At 37.4% G+C, this 15,453-nt stretch overlaps 2 protein-coding genes across 2 annotated transcripts; one reads left to right on the top strand and one right to left on the bottom strand.

Annotated features, from left to right (window-relative positions):
* Window positions 1-73: 73 nt before the first annotated feature.
* On the bottom strand, window positions 74-1,015 carry LOC128623866 (claudin-like protein ZF-A89). The gene has a single exon (XM_053651004.1). The coding sequence runs from the start codon at window positions 940-942 to the stop codon at window positions 319-321; it is 624 nt and encodes a 207-aa protein (XP_053506979.1). The 5' UTR covers window positions 943-1,015; the 3' UTR covers window positions 74-318.
* Window positions 1,016-8,772: 7,757 nt separating this feature from the next.
* On the top strand, window positions 8,773-14,640 carry LOC128624161 (claudin-3-like). The gene is made up of 3 exons (XM_053651562.1): window positions 8,773-11,439; window positions 11,627-11,630; window positions 13,557-14,640. The coding sequence occupies exons 1-3, from the start codon at window positions 10,964-10,966 to the stop codon at window positions 14,217-14,219; spliced, it is 1,143 nt and encodes a 380-aa protein (XP_053507537.1). The 5' UTR covers window positions 8,773-10,963; the 3' UTR covers window positions 14,220-14,640.
* The last annotated feature ends 813 nt before the right edge of the window (window positions 14,641-15,453 follow it).

Consider the following 15,453-nt stretch of genomic DNA (forward strand, 5'->3'; position numbering starts at 1 on the left):
TGTGTATTATTTAATACAGTTCAAATTTGAAATTAAATCTAAATAGAGCACATCAGTATATTACAGCTCTTGCTTATTAAAAACAAAACAAAAAAACAAAGAACCCCAAAGGGCAACACCCAACTTGACAGACGCTGCCGTTTGTCATGACATTGCTTGTTCCGCTACAGCTTGTAGCGTTCAATCTTTGTACTGTCACGACTATGGTGGTCAGCTAATAAAATACAGGACAATAAAGAATACACCATCTATATCAGCTGGCCAAAATACAGCATATCATGAAAATCGAGTCCAGAGTTGAAGCATCTTTTTAAAGGATCACACGTAGCCTTTGGAACCTGCTGATTTGGGTGCTGAGTACTTCGCAGTGTAGTTGTCTTTAGGTGGACAGTTGCAGCAGAGCAAGCCTCCTCCGATGAGCAACAGAGCAGCAGCGGCCCATCCAATGTACAGAGAAGCTCCGATCTCATACTTCTGTGCACCAGGCACTAAGGGATTGTAGAAATCACTGATAATGCTGTTGGCTGACCAGCAGACGGGAATCAGACACAGGATACCACAGATGATGAAGACCACACCGGCTGTGATGCCCACCTTTGCTTTGGAGCTTTCATCCTCCACACAGTTGGTGCACTTGCCACCAGCGATGGCCAGGAGGATCCCCATGACACCAAGCAAAATGGAAATGACGCATAGTGCGCGGGCGGCCTGCAGGTCTGAGCTGAGAGCCAACATAGAGTCGTAGACCTTGCACTGCATCTGTCCAGTGCTTTGCACCACGCAGGCCATCCAGATACCCTCCCAGTTGATCTGCGCCGTCACAATGTTGTTCCCAATGAAAGCTGTGACCTTCCACATGGGCAGGGCACAAGTCACGATAGTCAGGATCCAGCCAATGATGGCCAGGGCTGTGCCCAACATCTGTAGCCCGGCAGATACCATTCTTCCTGGATTTTTTTGTCTTTGTCCAAACAATAAGGAGTCCAAATATGCGTGTAGTCTTGTACCAAAAGCAGTGACAGAGACAGTGGATGAGAGTTGGCCCTTTTATATGCTACAAATAGGGAGGGACCAACTCATGCTCTGACTGACTGACTCACTCACTCACGCCCCTCTCCGACAACCAAGCAAAAAAAAAATCCAGATATTTCAGGTTTGCTAACAAACTAAAGGACGGTTACACGGGTTTTGTGAGTCACTGATATTCAAAACCAGATTTAGTCTGCAGATAGTAGATAGTAACTCCCACTATTAATGATTATTTTGATTTGGGGCTCTCCACTCTTGAGAAGAATCATTTATATTTTATTTTAATTATATACTATTTAAATGATATATTATATTCAGGGTGTCAAATGCAGCATATATAAAACTCTATATAGTTCAATAAAGTAAAATGAATACTGTTTAAAGCAGTGTAATTTCACCTTGCACACCCACATATCTACCTTCAATATCGAACATTTTAACTGATACTGATTGCATGGCAAAAAAAATATGTTTCAGGACATATACTGTAGATATACATCTCTCACTCCTACATTCCTTTAGCAATTTGTTTGCCTGAATTATTCATACTAGTTGAATAATATGCTTCATGACAACTAACCTACTGATAATCTAAGACTTTAAGGGGTTAAATACCTTGTTATTTAGCCCAATTGAGTGTAGTGTACTTATATTTGAAACTTTGTAATGTATCAATTTCCTATACACACATAAATAAGACCTAAATCTACAATATCGTACATCAAATAATCAACAGTTTCTCTGTCAGGAAGTCAAAGCAAACTTTTTCTCTCCGCCATAACCCAATCAAACCACATCACAGAACAATTTTTTCCCCTAAGTAAACATGTGACACCTGCAGTCCTCCTGCAACCTCCTCAATCTCAGCACTTAAAATGATAGCATTGCTAAAGAATGTAAGAGTTTTAAATACGCACTGATAAAAAAGCATGAGAAAGTGTGGGGGAAAATGCTAACCTTTTACGCGATGTCCTGAGGGATGCAGATGCATATGAAAACCCAGCCACAGAGTCTATAGGTCTTAATGGTCCAATATGGTACAAGTGCTTGTCGTCCAACGGTCTGCAGATTAAGGACACAGGGAGGACATGGTGTAGGGAAAAAAAGCAACTCACGGGGACTCACAGGTTTTTGGCTCCTTTGGAATAAAGGACCGAGAGAGTAAGAGATATTGATTCTTTCATTAAAGAAAGAGAGCACTGTTCAGGAGCCAAAAACTGCCGTTAGGACAATAAAGGCTCTTTTTTTTGAAAGGTAGCTCATTAAAATCTACTTGGCAAGGGGTCAGTGGATAGAGTTCCATGCACAGGTAAACAGGTAAGGAATTTCCACAATTAAGGAGCTGAAGAAAGACAGCTTGGAGAATATCACCTTCTTTAGGTTCTACACTATCAGATACCAGATGAAATGGGAGACACCAGAGAGTGCACGTTAGCACACTCAACCATCCATGTCATTGTGTAAGCACTTAAAAAAAGACTTTTATATTATTGTGTATTCTATTTATTTATTTATTTATTTATTTATTGAGCTTACAAAGGTTCCTTTGTATCCCATTAACTACCCAGTAACAATGGATGAATGTAGTAATTGTTTAAAATGAACACTATGTAAAGCTTAATTATTAATGAATGTTTACTATAGTTTACTATACTATACTTTACCACAGGGGGAACAAAATTGTTTCCAAAATAATGACTCAGGTGTTTGTAAAAGCAACACATTTTGAGACTAAAATGCGAAATCATAATGGTTTTATGTATATAATATACAGTGCTGTGAAAAAGAAATTGATTTCTTCTGTTTTTGTGTATATCTCATACTAAATTGTTTCAGAAATGAAAACAAAATCTAAGATAGAACAAAAGCAACCTGAGTAAACACAAAATGCAGTTTTTAAATGATAGTTATTTATTTTTTAAAGCAAAAAAGTTATCCAATATCAACTGGGCCTGTGTGAAAATGTATTTGCCCATGTAGTTACTAATTCCCCAAATCTATAAACCTGCATTCATTATGTGGTTCAGCTGGACTGGACATAAGCAGGCCTGATTACTGCAAACCCTGTTCAATCAAATCAACACTTAAATAGAACTTTTACAACAGCATGAAGTTGGGTAAAAGGCCTTAATGGTCAGTAACACACTATGCCACAATTGAATGAAATTCAGTAAATGATGAGGAAGAAGGTGATTGAAATACATCAGCCTGGGAAGGGTTACAAAGCTATTTCAAAGGCTTTGAGACTCCAAAGAACCACAGTGAGAGCCATTATCTCCAAATGGAAAAACTCACCACAGTAGTGAACCTTCCCAGAAGTGGCCGACCTTCCAAAATTCCTCCAAGAGCACAGCAACGACTCATCCAGGAAGTCACAAAAGAGCCAAGGACAACATCAAAAGACCTACAGGCCTGTCTCGCATCAATAAAGGTCACTAAAAGGTAAAAATTACATCCATGGAAGAGTGGCAAGGTGAAAACCACTGCTAACCCAGGAGAACATTAAGGCTCGTCTGAATTTACCAAAACACACTTTGATGATCCTCAAAACTTTTGGGAGAATGTTCTCTGGACTGATGAACCAAAAGTGGAACTGTTTTGAAGACAGTAATCCGGATGGGGGCAAATACTTCTTCACAGCACTGTACGTAATAACCTCTTAAGAGCAGCAATAAATAAGTTAAACCTTTAACTGGAAGTCCAAAATAAAAAGAGAACAAATTAATAGAGTAAGCATTCTCTGAAATCTTCATGCAGGATTAGATATTTAAAACAATCATTAACATAACAGTCCACAATTCACGGGCTGTTCATTTCTTTATGAAACAAGTACCATGTAGCCCACTGGTTTAAAATCATGTTTCATATTAAGGTGATACCTTTATGTAATTGGTAAATTAACCTAATAGTCCAGGTCTACATAAATAGGCTTAAATTGTTATAAATCATAATAATAATAGTCTTTCTTTGGCTACTGTTTGCATCATTATTGCTTGTTATGTTGTAAGCGGCTCATGATTTTACAATAGGACTCTTCCCAGTTCCTTGGAAACAAACAATTCCTTCCTCATTCATTTCTAATGAAACACTATGTATTTTCCATCGGAAGCAGTTACTATGTTTGTTCATGATTTATTCTTGCATATATTAAGGGACGTTGTTGTAAAGTGTTACTGATTTTCCATACTACTTGGTCACTGATAAGTGTATTTAGGATAGTCATCAAAGAGAAAAGAAGATATATATCTGTGTGTGTGTGTGTGTGTGTGTGTGTGTGTGTGTGAGAGAGAGAGAGAGAGAGAGAGAGAGAGAGAAAACGTTCGCATAAAAAATACTGAATAAAAAGTGGAACACTGAACTCAGTAAATCAATAACTTGTCACTCACTTGTCAGGGTGTTCCACGTTCATGAAGATACATACATTTAAAACATCTTGGATTCAAAGTAGAAAAGGTCTGTTTGAAATAGAAAAAAATGGAGCTAGTGTGTGCGCAGTTCACTTTACAACAATTTAAAGTATTTGCTTCCATTTTGAACACTTCATCATAATGTAAAAATGAGTGCTAATGTTATAAACATAATAATATTGTCTATTTGCTACAGAATACACAAGCAGTTGTTTTACAAAATGTATTACCTAAATTTAAATTAATATATATATATATATATATATATATATAGATATAGATATAGAAAGATGTGTGTATATATATATATATATATATATATATATATATATATATATATATATATATATATATATATACATCTCTCTCTCTCTCTCTCTCTCTCTCTCTCTCTATATATATATATACATTAATTTAAATTTAGGTAATACATTTTGTAAAACAACTGCTTGTGTATATATATATATATCTTGAGTGTCAAAGATTCATGGCTTAATATCTTGTAATCACAGCAACTTTTTTTATAGTTCATTATTTATATTTATTTTATTTTATTTATTTATAGTTGTATTTATAGTAATTATAATTGATGACTTAATTTGCTAATTATTATATTCCCACCTTTAACACACCTCCTTTCAGTAAGATACAATAATACAAAAACAGGCAAAAAAACTAAACAAAACACAAAAACAAAACACCTGTAAAAGGAAAGTATACAAAATAGCAATGATTGTATGTCAACATATCTTTTATTATTATTATATTAAACCAATATCACAATGTTCCCAGATTACTGAATGTGTAGAAACAGGTGAAACAGAACTGGTTTATTAGATTAATATCTCTGAGGGAAAATCTCAGGGACAAAATACACATGCTGTGGCAAGTCACACTGACAAAACACACCTTAGGGAGAGGCTATGACAACATGCACACATTTTCCACAAAATAAACATTGAAGGAAAGCTCAGAAAGTTGAATCTATGAGGAAAAAAGCAAGATTATGTTATTTCTCGTGCACCAATGAATAAGAATTAGTCATGTGACATTTTTTTTCCACTGAAACACAGGCATCAGAGAGTTTCTCTCACAGGTGCTTTCAGTGTGTGTGATGTCACTGGGTTTTATTGCCTGAGGGATTGTGGGTAGGGCAGTGTGAGTAATTATAGAGAGTGACAGAAAAAAAAAACTTTGTTTTGGCTTGAGTCATGAATGTTCCCAGTGTTTGCCTGTGACTGGAGAACACAAAAGTCACAGTAAATGATAAATAAAGAGATTGAGAGGATGTTATTAGCGCTCCACTTCCTCAGAATACTGCACTTTACTTCCACTTCTTCTTCTATACAGTTCTTATAAATACATGTGGTGCTACTGTATTTGTACGGATAATAATGATAAAAACAAAAAAAAATTTTTAAACAGGGTGAGCATTTACTTGCTTGCAATAATAATGCACTATCATACTCTTTTGATGTACTTAGTATTGCAAGCAAGTAAATGCTAACAATTTTAGACAAAGTTTTGAAAATTATTTATTAGCATTGTGTGGGGATTGGTTGACATTACAGCTCCCTAATTTTGGGTTCGATCTCGTGTTCTGCTTACTGTTTGTATGGTTACTGAGAGCAGTTGTTGAAGGTGAAGACCAAATAAAAGTGCTGCACTATCACTCTTACAACTAATCACGATTACACCACGAGCACTGTTGAATTCAATTCAGAAGGTATTGATTCATTTCAATAACAGCAACTCGAGCAGTAGTTCGGCTGCAAGGTGGATCACAGGTTTACATGTAAGTGTAATTGTTGATATTAGTAAACATTTTAATTTAACATGGTAAAGTCTTCAGGATAGAGAGCTTTGCGGTTTCTATAATATGACAAGCTGCATTTTTTCCCCTTATTTACCTAAAGACATGGAAAAAGAGAGACAGTTTATAGCTGCTATAATGTAAGTTGTTTTGCGGACGTTCTACAACATTAAAGGTAAGTATAAATCTAGTGTCATTTTTTAATTAATTAAAAGTGGTAAGCTTTGGCTGTGTTGTTGTTGCTGTTGCTGTGTTGCTGTGTTATAAGATAATTTAAACAATTGGAAAACAGTAATGGTAACTCAGCTTCCACTTCCTATTTTCTAGATTTTCGTAAACCAGCACACCTTGTTGTGTGTTATTTTTTCTTATTAATAATCCGTAGTTATTCTGTATCTTGGCAGTGTTGTAACTGTCATGTTAATTAACTTCATGACATGATCTTTTATACAAATATGTTATTTAAATGTTTCCCTGATGTTGCCACTATAGTTAGAAGTGTTATTGAAGGTTATATAATGAGAAGTTAAGTTCATACTAAACTTCATTTACCTGTCAACACAAACAATGCTCATTCAACTTCTCTCTTCAAGTTATAATGAAGCATTACAACAAATAATATTGGGTGACTGTCAAAGACATAGACTAATTATTTTTCCTGCCATTTCTGTATGTTCACCAACCACCTCAAAAACCACTACTGGTTTATAACATTAAATAGGGTCTATCATTTTCACACTTAGTATCTGGGCAAAAGTTTTCTGTAAATTATTTACAATAGAATAAACACCACAAAAAAAAGTTTATTATAAAATGTGTTCTTTTTTATTTACAGGATTGTACTGTAAATGATTGGGCCATTAGAACAATGCATTGGTTTACAGTAAAATACTAGAAAATGCAATGCATTGTGGGATATCTAATATTTTGGGTGGGAGTGAGAATGGTAAAGATTCTCTTTGTGTCAATACCTGGATCATTTGTGTGTTCTTTATTTTAATTAAGCAAGCAATTTAATTGACACTAATTGAAGCAAACACAAGCCCACTTTGAACTTGTTGAGCTTACTAATAAATCACTGAAAGTTTTCTTTTAGTGTGAGGTAATGCAATGGCAGAGATGGTTGAATCAGTGCAAGCTACTTGAGCAAGACTTGAGCAAGTTCAAATGCTATGTTTTATCCCATCTTGATTGTAAGTCTCTTAAAAGTCAATGAAAGTATAAGCCAAATCAGTAAATTTAGAGGATTAAAAAAAAAAGTACAGTATATTATTGGAAACATACAGTGATATACTATAAAGAGTACTGTACTTCGATGTACACTACTACATTTAAATATATTATAATAATTTACAGTTACTGACAGCTATGAACATACTGCAGAAACGAACATCCAAGTAATGAAAAGAAGCAAGTGCAAGACAGTTGTAGGAAAGACAGAAACTTTCCACTTTCTGTGTAATATAATGAGCTGAGTTTGCTTTACTTAGAATAAAAAAAGAACAATAATAAGAGACTGGGGAGGGTACAATGATACAAGTGATAACAGAAACTAACTTGTCTCATGGACATTGCACAACTTTAAATGTAACTTAATTAATAAAAATATAATCATTGGCAAACTGATGTGTTATAAGAAGAATAAAAAACATTGCGGCATGCTGTTATAGGAAAAAAATGTAATAAATACTAGATTATTTAGCAGCAAACTGCATAGAAGCTCTGTTGTCTCATCTGCTGTTAATCCATTCATAGTATTGTGATTAAAGAAATGGTAAATAGGCTGTCACTTTAAAATGTTTTCTACATTTCTCAGATCCTGTTTTGTCTTCCAGCTAACCGTTATTAAGCATGCATGGTCCTGGCTGTTAATTATTAATACACTAGCACCCATAGGCAGAATATTCAAGCTAAGCAGGTTTCCATTCCCACAGTGAATATAGCAATGTCAACACAGGTGACAGTGAGTACCTGCTCAGACACACATCTCCTTGTGTGATAAACAACAGCTTCATGAAGCTCGCAGTAAGCATCTGCAAGTCAGTGCATGCTCCAATACCCATTTCAGTCATAGTCTTGGAGTCAAAGATATTTGGTGTTACGACCCAGTCCAGGTTTGAAACAGGATAAATCAGGCACATTTAAGGTCTCATCAGTTCTGCTGAGGTCGACGGGACGACTTCTCAAGCCAAGTTCCTGTCTGAGGTCGCAGACATGGACAACCAAGTTCTGCTCATGCCCGAGTCTGCTGACACCAACAACCACATTCTGCTCACACCCAAGTCTGCTGGCACGGACAACGAAGTTCTGCTCATGCCAGAGTCTGCTGACACGGACAACCACGTTCTACTCATGCCAGAGTCTGCCGACATGGACAACCACATTCTGCTCACCCCTGAGCCTGCTGACACAGACAATCCAGTTCTGCTCATGCCTGAGTCTGTTGACACAGACAATCCAGTTCTGCTCATGCCCGAGTCTGTTGACACGGACAACCAAGTTCTGCCCAGGCCCAAGTCTGCTGACACGGACAACCAAGTTCTGCTCACACCCTAGTCTGCTGACACGGCCAACCAAGTTCTCCTCATGCTCCTCGTTCTGTCACGATTTCCCCTCAAGCTAAGTGCTGTAGCACGCAGCATGCTTGGAAAACCGAAGCGCGAGCTCGATGCGGTCACAAAATACTTAAAGTGGATGTAACATTACATAACATACATTATATGCATAACAATACATAACATTACATTGATTTACATTACATTGAAACTACATTGTATTACATTACATTGATTTACTTTACACTGCATTGCATTACACTACATTGAAATTACATTACATTACACTGCACTGCATTACGTTTCATTGCATTGCCTTACATTGCAGTATTACAATATATATATTTAAATAGTTATTTATAAAATCACAAAATTGTAACATCACAGAAGTAATTCCAGAATAAACTACTACTTCATTTACTGCTGCTGTTCTGCAAGATGGTCCTGACAATCCAATAAAAAATGCAACAAATATAGCAACAGATAAACAGTACTTTTAATCACCATTATAAATTTTGATCCACGGTTATATGAGAATATAGCGTGGAAACCTTACAGACAAATTATACTTAAGAAATTATACTTAAGTGAAAGTAAATGTAATGTGTCAAAATTTTCAATTCAATTGAAAAAATATACTCAAGTGAAAGTTTTAAAAGTTGCTACTTTTAAATGTAGTAAAATACTAAAAAGTAAATGTTTTTAAATGAAGTTACTGTCATGTTTTGTAAATTTCATTATTTATCTAAAACTGTTAGATGATTTTTGTTTTCAAGCAACTGCATAGCAACTAAGCATCATTCAATCATCAATCTGTAAATGTGCTTGTTATATGCATGACTAATGCTGAAGTTTGCTAATGAATTAATCAGAAGTAAAACATCATGTAAATAACCAATATTAACCACTAGCTAGAATTTGACTTGCTGCCTAGCCAGTTTATTTTATCTACTGGAATTGATGCTAGTCTAACCTGGCCTTAGCAAAGAAAACAGGCTAACTTAGTTAATAGCCAGTTAATGTTAGCAAATTAGTGAAACTTACCTCAACATGCTTTTTTAATTAGATGGCATTCATGTCTTCTAGGGATGCAAAGGAGACACCTCAATTTATGTGTCTTTGCTTACTCCAGCATATTGAAATATTTTACTAAGGTAGGGCAAGGGGATGTTAATCCTCAATTTCTACACTGCAGTCTGGTGGCTTGTCCATTTTCAGAGGCACACAGATAGCTATAGTGTTAACTATTGTGCAGCATGAGAAGGTCACTATGGATAACTAATTAGCAAGATTTTAAATAGTTTTTTTTTTCTTTTGATAGTTTTACTTTTTCATTACTGAATTCATTTCAGTCAAGAAAAAAACAATAAACGCATATAGGTCAAACCTAAAATCTAGTTTGTGAGTGCTAGAAGAAGCTGCTATAGACATGAGATCAGATAACAGGTCTTGATAATTCTATAGACAAGAGTGGAATTGTCTTATTGAGAAGGTGATACAGCAGCTGTTCCTCAAGGTTAATGGAAGAAGTGTGCATTCAGTTTTAAGGTAAAAAAAAACACAAAAAAAAACCCTTGCTGCTAGGAAATAACAGGCTAGCAAACTTAGGTTTAAAGAACTCTTGTTTTGTAATTTCACCCTTAAATTTCTCTGTGACTGTGGGTATTTAGTGTTGGCATAATGGCAGTTGTCTATTGCCCTTTCCAAAATAGCCTGTCATTATCCTATTTTGTTATATATTAACGTAGAAATACACTAAAATATCAGATTATGTAATCAATTTAGTCAATTTCACAAATAACATATAGCACAATGTTATATGCAAATAAGCATTTAAATATATGGTTATTGTTATGCTATTGTCAAGAATGCTAGTACAACACTTTATTTCTGTATATTAACAATCCCACCTATGTGGTTTTTATAAGGCTACCCCATCAGAAAGCTGTGAATCCCCAAATCCCTGCTCTTATACCAGTGCAAAGATGATGCCATCATGGTCTGACTCCACCTTCGAACTATAAGTATAAAGAAGGTAGAATCTGTTTCTCTGCCTCTCCTTCCCTCCCTTCTCAGCTCCGGCCAGTGTCGGGAGCTGGAGAGATCTAATATCACGCTTGGACACGGAGGACCTCAGTGTGCAGAGCTCCAGAGAGACGATGGCTTCAGCCGGCCTGGAAATTCTGGGCATGATTCTGTCTGTGGCTGGCTGGCTGGGCGCAATGGTGGCCTGCTGCCTGCCTATGTGGCGCGTGGCGGCGTATGTGGGTCAGAACATTGTGATCACACAGGTGGTGTGGGAGGGCCTGTGGATGAGCTGTGTGGTGCAAAGTACAGGCCAAATGCATTGCCAGATCTATGATTCCATGTTAGCGCTGCCCAGTGACCTGCAGGCAGCACGAGCTCTGGTTGTCATCACTGTGTTCATTGGCGTGGTGGCCATGACGCTGGCCGTAGCAGGCGCCAAGTGCACCAACTGTACGTCGGATGTGTCCAGCAAGCCTCGCATCATGCTAGGTGCCGGTGCAGCATTCGGCAGCGCTGGGCTGTTGTTGCTTTTGGCCGTGTGCTGGTCAGCCTACACCATTGTCCTTGACTTCCATGACCCACTGCTGCAGGACACACAGAAGAGGGAGTTCGGGAACTCACTGTATTTCGGCTGGGGCGCCTCCTGCCTGCTAATCCTAGGGGGAGCCATACTTTCCTGTTCGTGTTCTTCCAGAGCAACCAAGGATCCTGCGTCTACTGGAGCACAATACTCAGTGGTGAAATCAGTGGCTGCAAATGGATATTGCAGAAGGGACTATGTTTGAATGCTGTAGGTTGGTAAATGAGCATGCATTCAGCAACAATATAAACTGTGATGAAATTTTATTTACTAGGATAAACACCAGAAAGATATGATAGAATGGTTAGATATGATTGAACTATAGCATAGATTTAATTCTGTCAACAACAGTAAGTCAATAGATATGTTCTTTCACAGTAGATTTGAAATAGCTGTATTAGAATGTAATAACCTTTGTGTTACATCTAGATTTTGAGACAGAATGACAAGTTTTTCCAACTGAACAATGTTGACTTAAAAGGTATCCACCATGTCTAATTATATTGCAATTTTTCATTACGTTTCATTACAGGCCCCCAGAGTTTACATGGTTAAGGCTGATGGGCATTGCAACTTTTAGTAATGAAACATTTTCTGAATGTAATAAAGTTCTTATCACAAGTCAGTCAGCACATAAATGTTTCCTGCAACATTTTTTTTTCAGTTTCTCATTTACTTCTAAATGGATGACCATTCATGGAAACCTGAGACTTTGCAAAGGTAGGCTGGATGAGCTGAAATAAGGAATTCTTAGTCCAAAGTGCTCCATATCATTTGAAATCTATCCAGTTCTTGAGGGGCTGCTACACATTGGAAATGACCTCCCTGCGTCAGTGTAGACGTGACTGGGTACAATTCAGCCATTGTTCTGAGACCTTCTTCTGCTTCTTTGTGTCCACTGTTCAAATCTTTACTTCAGGGGAGTGTAACTGAAACTAGCCTCCATGAGATGAAAGCACCTTCCTTTTTGCTTAGTTGGCAAAGCCTCTGTGCTGTGGCATTCCATTGTTTTGCTGGTAGAGCATGGTGAATGACAAATGCAGTTTTACCAACAAATTGGGCTTTTTGGTCAGGAAAATTTTATTTAATATTTTGGTCTACTATGAAAACTACTATATGGAAAAAAAAAATGCATTAAAGAATGCAGAGAAATGTGATGAAGTCGAAATCACTCAAAAGAGTAATATGTAATGGATTAACTGTGCCACTAACAATTTTGTATGGTGAAAATTATAAAGTAAACAGTCAGATACTGCAATGCAGCAAATACAATATATTAGAGCTGTTTTTGTTTTTCTCTGAAACTTATGTTGGTACATGAAAGAGTGTAATAAGGTCAATAAGAACCTAAAATATGCTATAGGCTACCGTGCAAAACAACATCGCAATATCCCCCACAAAGGCCCTTTTGTGCTGTAAACCAAAAATACACACCTACTCCAAGAACATAGGGTTAAACTATGTAACTGAGAATCACACTGATATGGCTGACTTACACTAGTTTCTTTGTGCTCTGTCTTCCAGAATAAAAGACAGGAAAAATGATTCCAGCACTATCAGCTAATCAGTTTCACTCAGGTCCTTTTTGTACCATATGACTGTTTACTTAACTTTTTTAGCGGAAATTATTGGCTGTACTATCAAGGCAATTTGTCACTCAGGGAGTTTCTGTTAGAATTAAGTGTCAACTATCAATAACCGACTACTGCTGAGAAAATGTTGGGGTTTTTTTATGTGGTTTTGCTCAGCATTGCTGAGAGGTTACAGACAAAAATTCTTTGACACAATGTCAGCACCTGCCCATGTTTGAATCTTCCTCCTCGGTTGTTTCCTGAGACTTTTTGTTTTGTGGTTTAAGTGTAACCTAGCAGTTATCCTTTAACCAGACACCCCTAAGCCATGGTTATCAATTCACTGCTTACTTTGTGTGGAATAGTTCAATCATTAAAAAAAGGTCTCTGTGGCAAGGTTATACTAGCAAAAAACAAACAAACCAGTATTTCAAAATGTTTGACCAATCACTGTGGGACCTCATCTACCCAAGACTCCACCTTGTTCAGTGTACATGAAATATTGGGTCATTGCCGAGAACCTCCTTCAGCATCTCAGCACTGTGTATTCATTTCTCTGGAACAGTGAAGCAGAACACAATGGCAGCTCTGGGTTTAGAAATATTGGGCGTCACATTGGCCACCCTGGGCTGGATTGTTGGCATTGTGTCCTGCGCTTTGCCAATGTGGAGGGTGACCGCCTTCATCGGCTCGAACATTGTGACGGCACAGATCATCTGGCAGGGCATATGGATGGACTGTGTGGTGCAGAGCACAGGCCAGATGCAGTGTAAGGTCTACGACTCCATGCTGGCATTGCCCCAAGATCTACAGGCAGCTCGAGCTCTGTGTGTGATCGCCATCATGCTGGGAGTGCTGGGAGTCTTGGTCTCTGTCTCAGGGGCCAAGTGCACCAACTGCATAGAGGATGAGCGCACGAAGGCCAAGGTGATAATCGCTGCTGGCGTGACATTTATTTGCGCTGCTGTCATGGAGTTGATCCCGGTGTCCTGGTCGGCCCACACGATCATCATGGATTTCTACAACCCGGTGATAACAGATTCACAGAAACGAGAGATTGGAGCGTCTCTCTACCTGGGATGGGCGGCTGCCGCTTTGCTGCTGACAGGGGGAGCAATTCTGTGCTGCAGCTGCCCACCACATCAAGAGAAAAGGTACGGTACAGGGAGCAGGATGGTCTACTCCACCACGCGATCTGTTGCACCCAGCACCTACGACAGAAAAGATTATGTCTAAGCTAATGAGAGAGACGAAGAACGAAGAGTTAGAGTCTGAGATTGTCCTTGGTTTGATCAGAGCAAGGAAATTAAGGACTGTTAACTCAGTGACCCAACAGAGAAAAAAATGTCTCAGTGTGTGTCAAATTGAGAAATGCAGTAGGGTTACCTTCATGACTGACTGAATCGTCTGGTTCTCTTACTTGTGGTGTTTGAAACTGTTATGTTTTTGTACATGTTGGATGTGTTTTGCATATTAACTGAACATCATGATTGCAATCATAACTGTAAAATTAGTTTTCTTTTGAGTATTCTTAAGTATTGGTGAGTTAAATGTGGCTTATATTATATATGAATATATATTTACATTTGTATTAGGAAAATCAACTGTTTGTTGCTCAAACAGCTTTTTTTGTTTTAAATAAAAATAAAAAACCTCATGCTCAAGCCAAAAAAAGAAAAACAACATAAGTGTGTGTGTGTGTGTGTGTGTGTGTGTGTGTGTGTGTGTGTGTGTGTGTGTTTTGCATATATAATACATATGGTTAATATTTTCAGTATCACAATACAATAAACTAAACTGATATAATGACTCTCTCCTTTAAAAAAAAACAAAAAAAAACGAATATATGAGAAGGATTCATTCTATATGTTATGTATTATATACATTGCCACAAATGATTTTGTAATATACATTGCTCAGGTCTATATTCTATGGTCTGGTTTATACACAATTGAATACTTATTCATTTTATTGGTCCACTCTCATCAAATACTCTCATCAAATACTCACTCTCATCATTCCTGTATAGTTATTTATTATCTTCCTACAGTGTTGTAGTGGATCAGAATATGGGAAAAAATCCTAAAAATTCTCCTCAGCAATAAGGTGCTGATTTAGAGCTTTAGTCCTTTCGTTATCTCCTTGCCTCTCTAAGGTCTATTAGCTTTCTCTACAAGAATCTTGTCTTTGTTAGGATTCAATCCAAGTGTCCACACTACAATGAAGCTGTTTCAGTGTAGCGAGGCAAAGGTCAGTTGGGGGATTTTGATGCCATGGAATGTCAGGAAAACACATTATCTGAGTCTCTGGGCCATATCTAATGCCCCTCCCTGTAGCTAAAGCCTCAAGGCTGCTGAAATGAGGATCAAACACCTGTAAGATCCACAAATACAGAGGGGTCACGAGGTCATTACAGACTCACAAAGCAAACAGTGACACTAAAGTTGAAAAGATCAGAATACATTGAAAA

The sequence above is a fragment of the Ictalurus furcatus genome, chromosome 20 (genome assembly GCF_023375685.1).
Source record: "Ictalurus furcatus strain D&B chromosome 20, Billie_1.0, whole genome shotgun sequence".
NCBI lineage: Eukaryota > Metazoa > Chordata > Actinopteri > Siluriformes > Ictaluridae > Ictalurus > Ictalurus furcatus.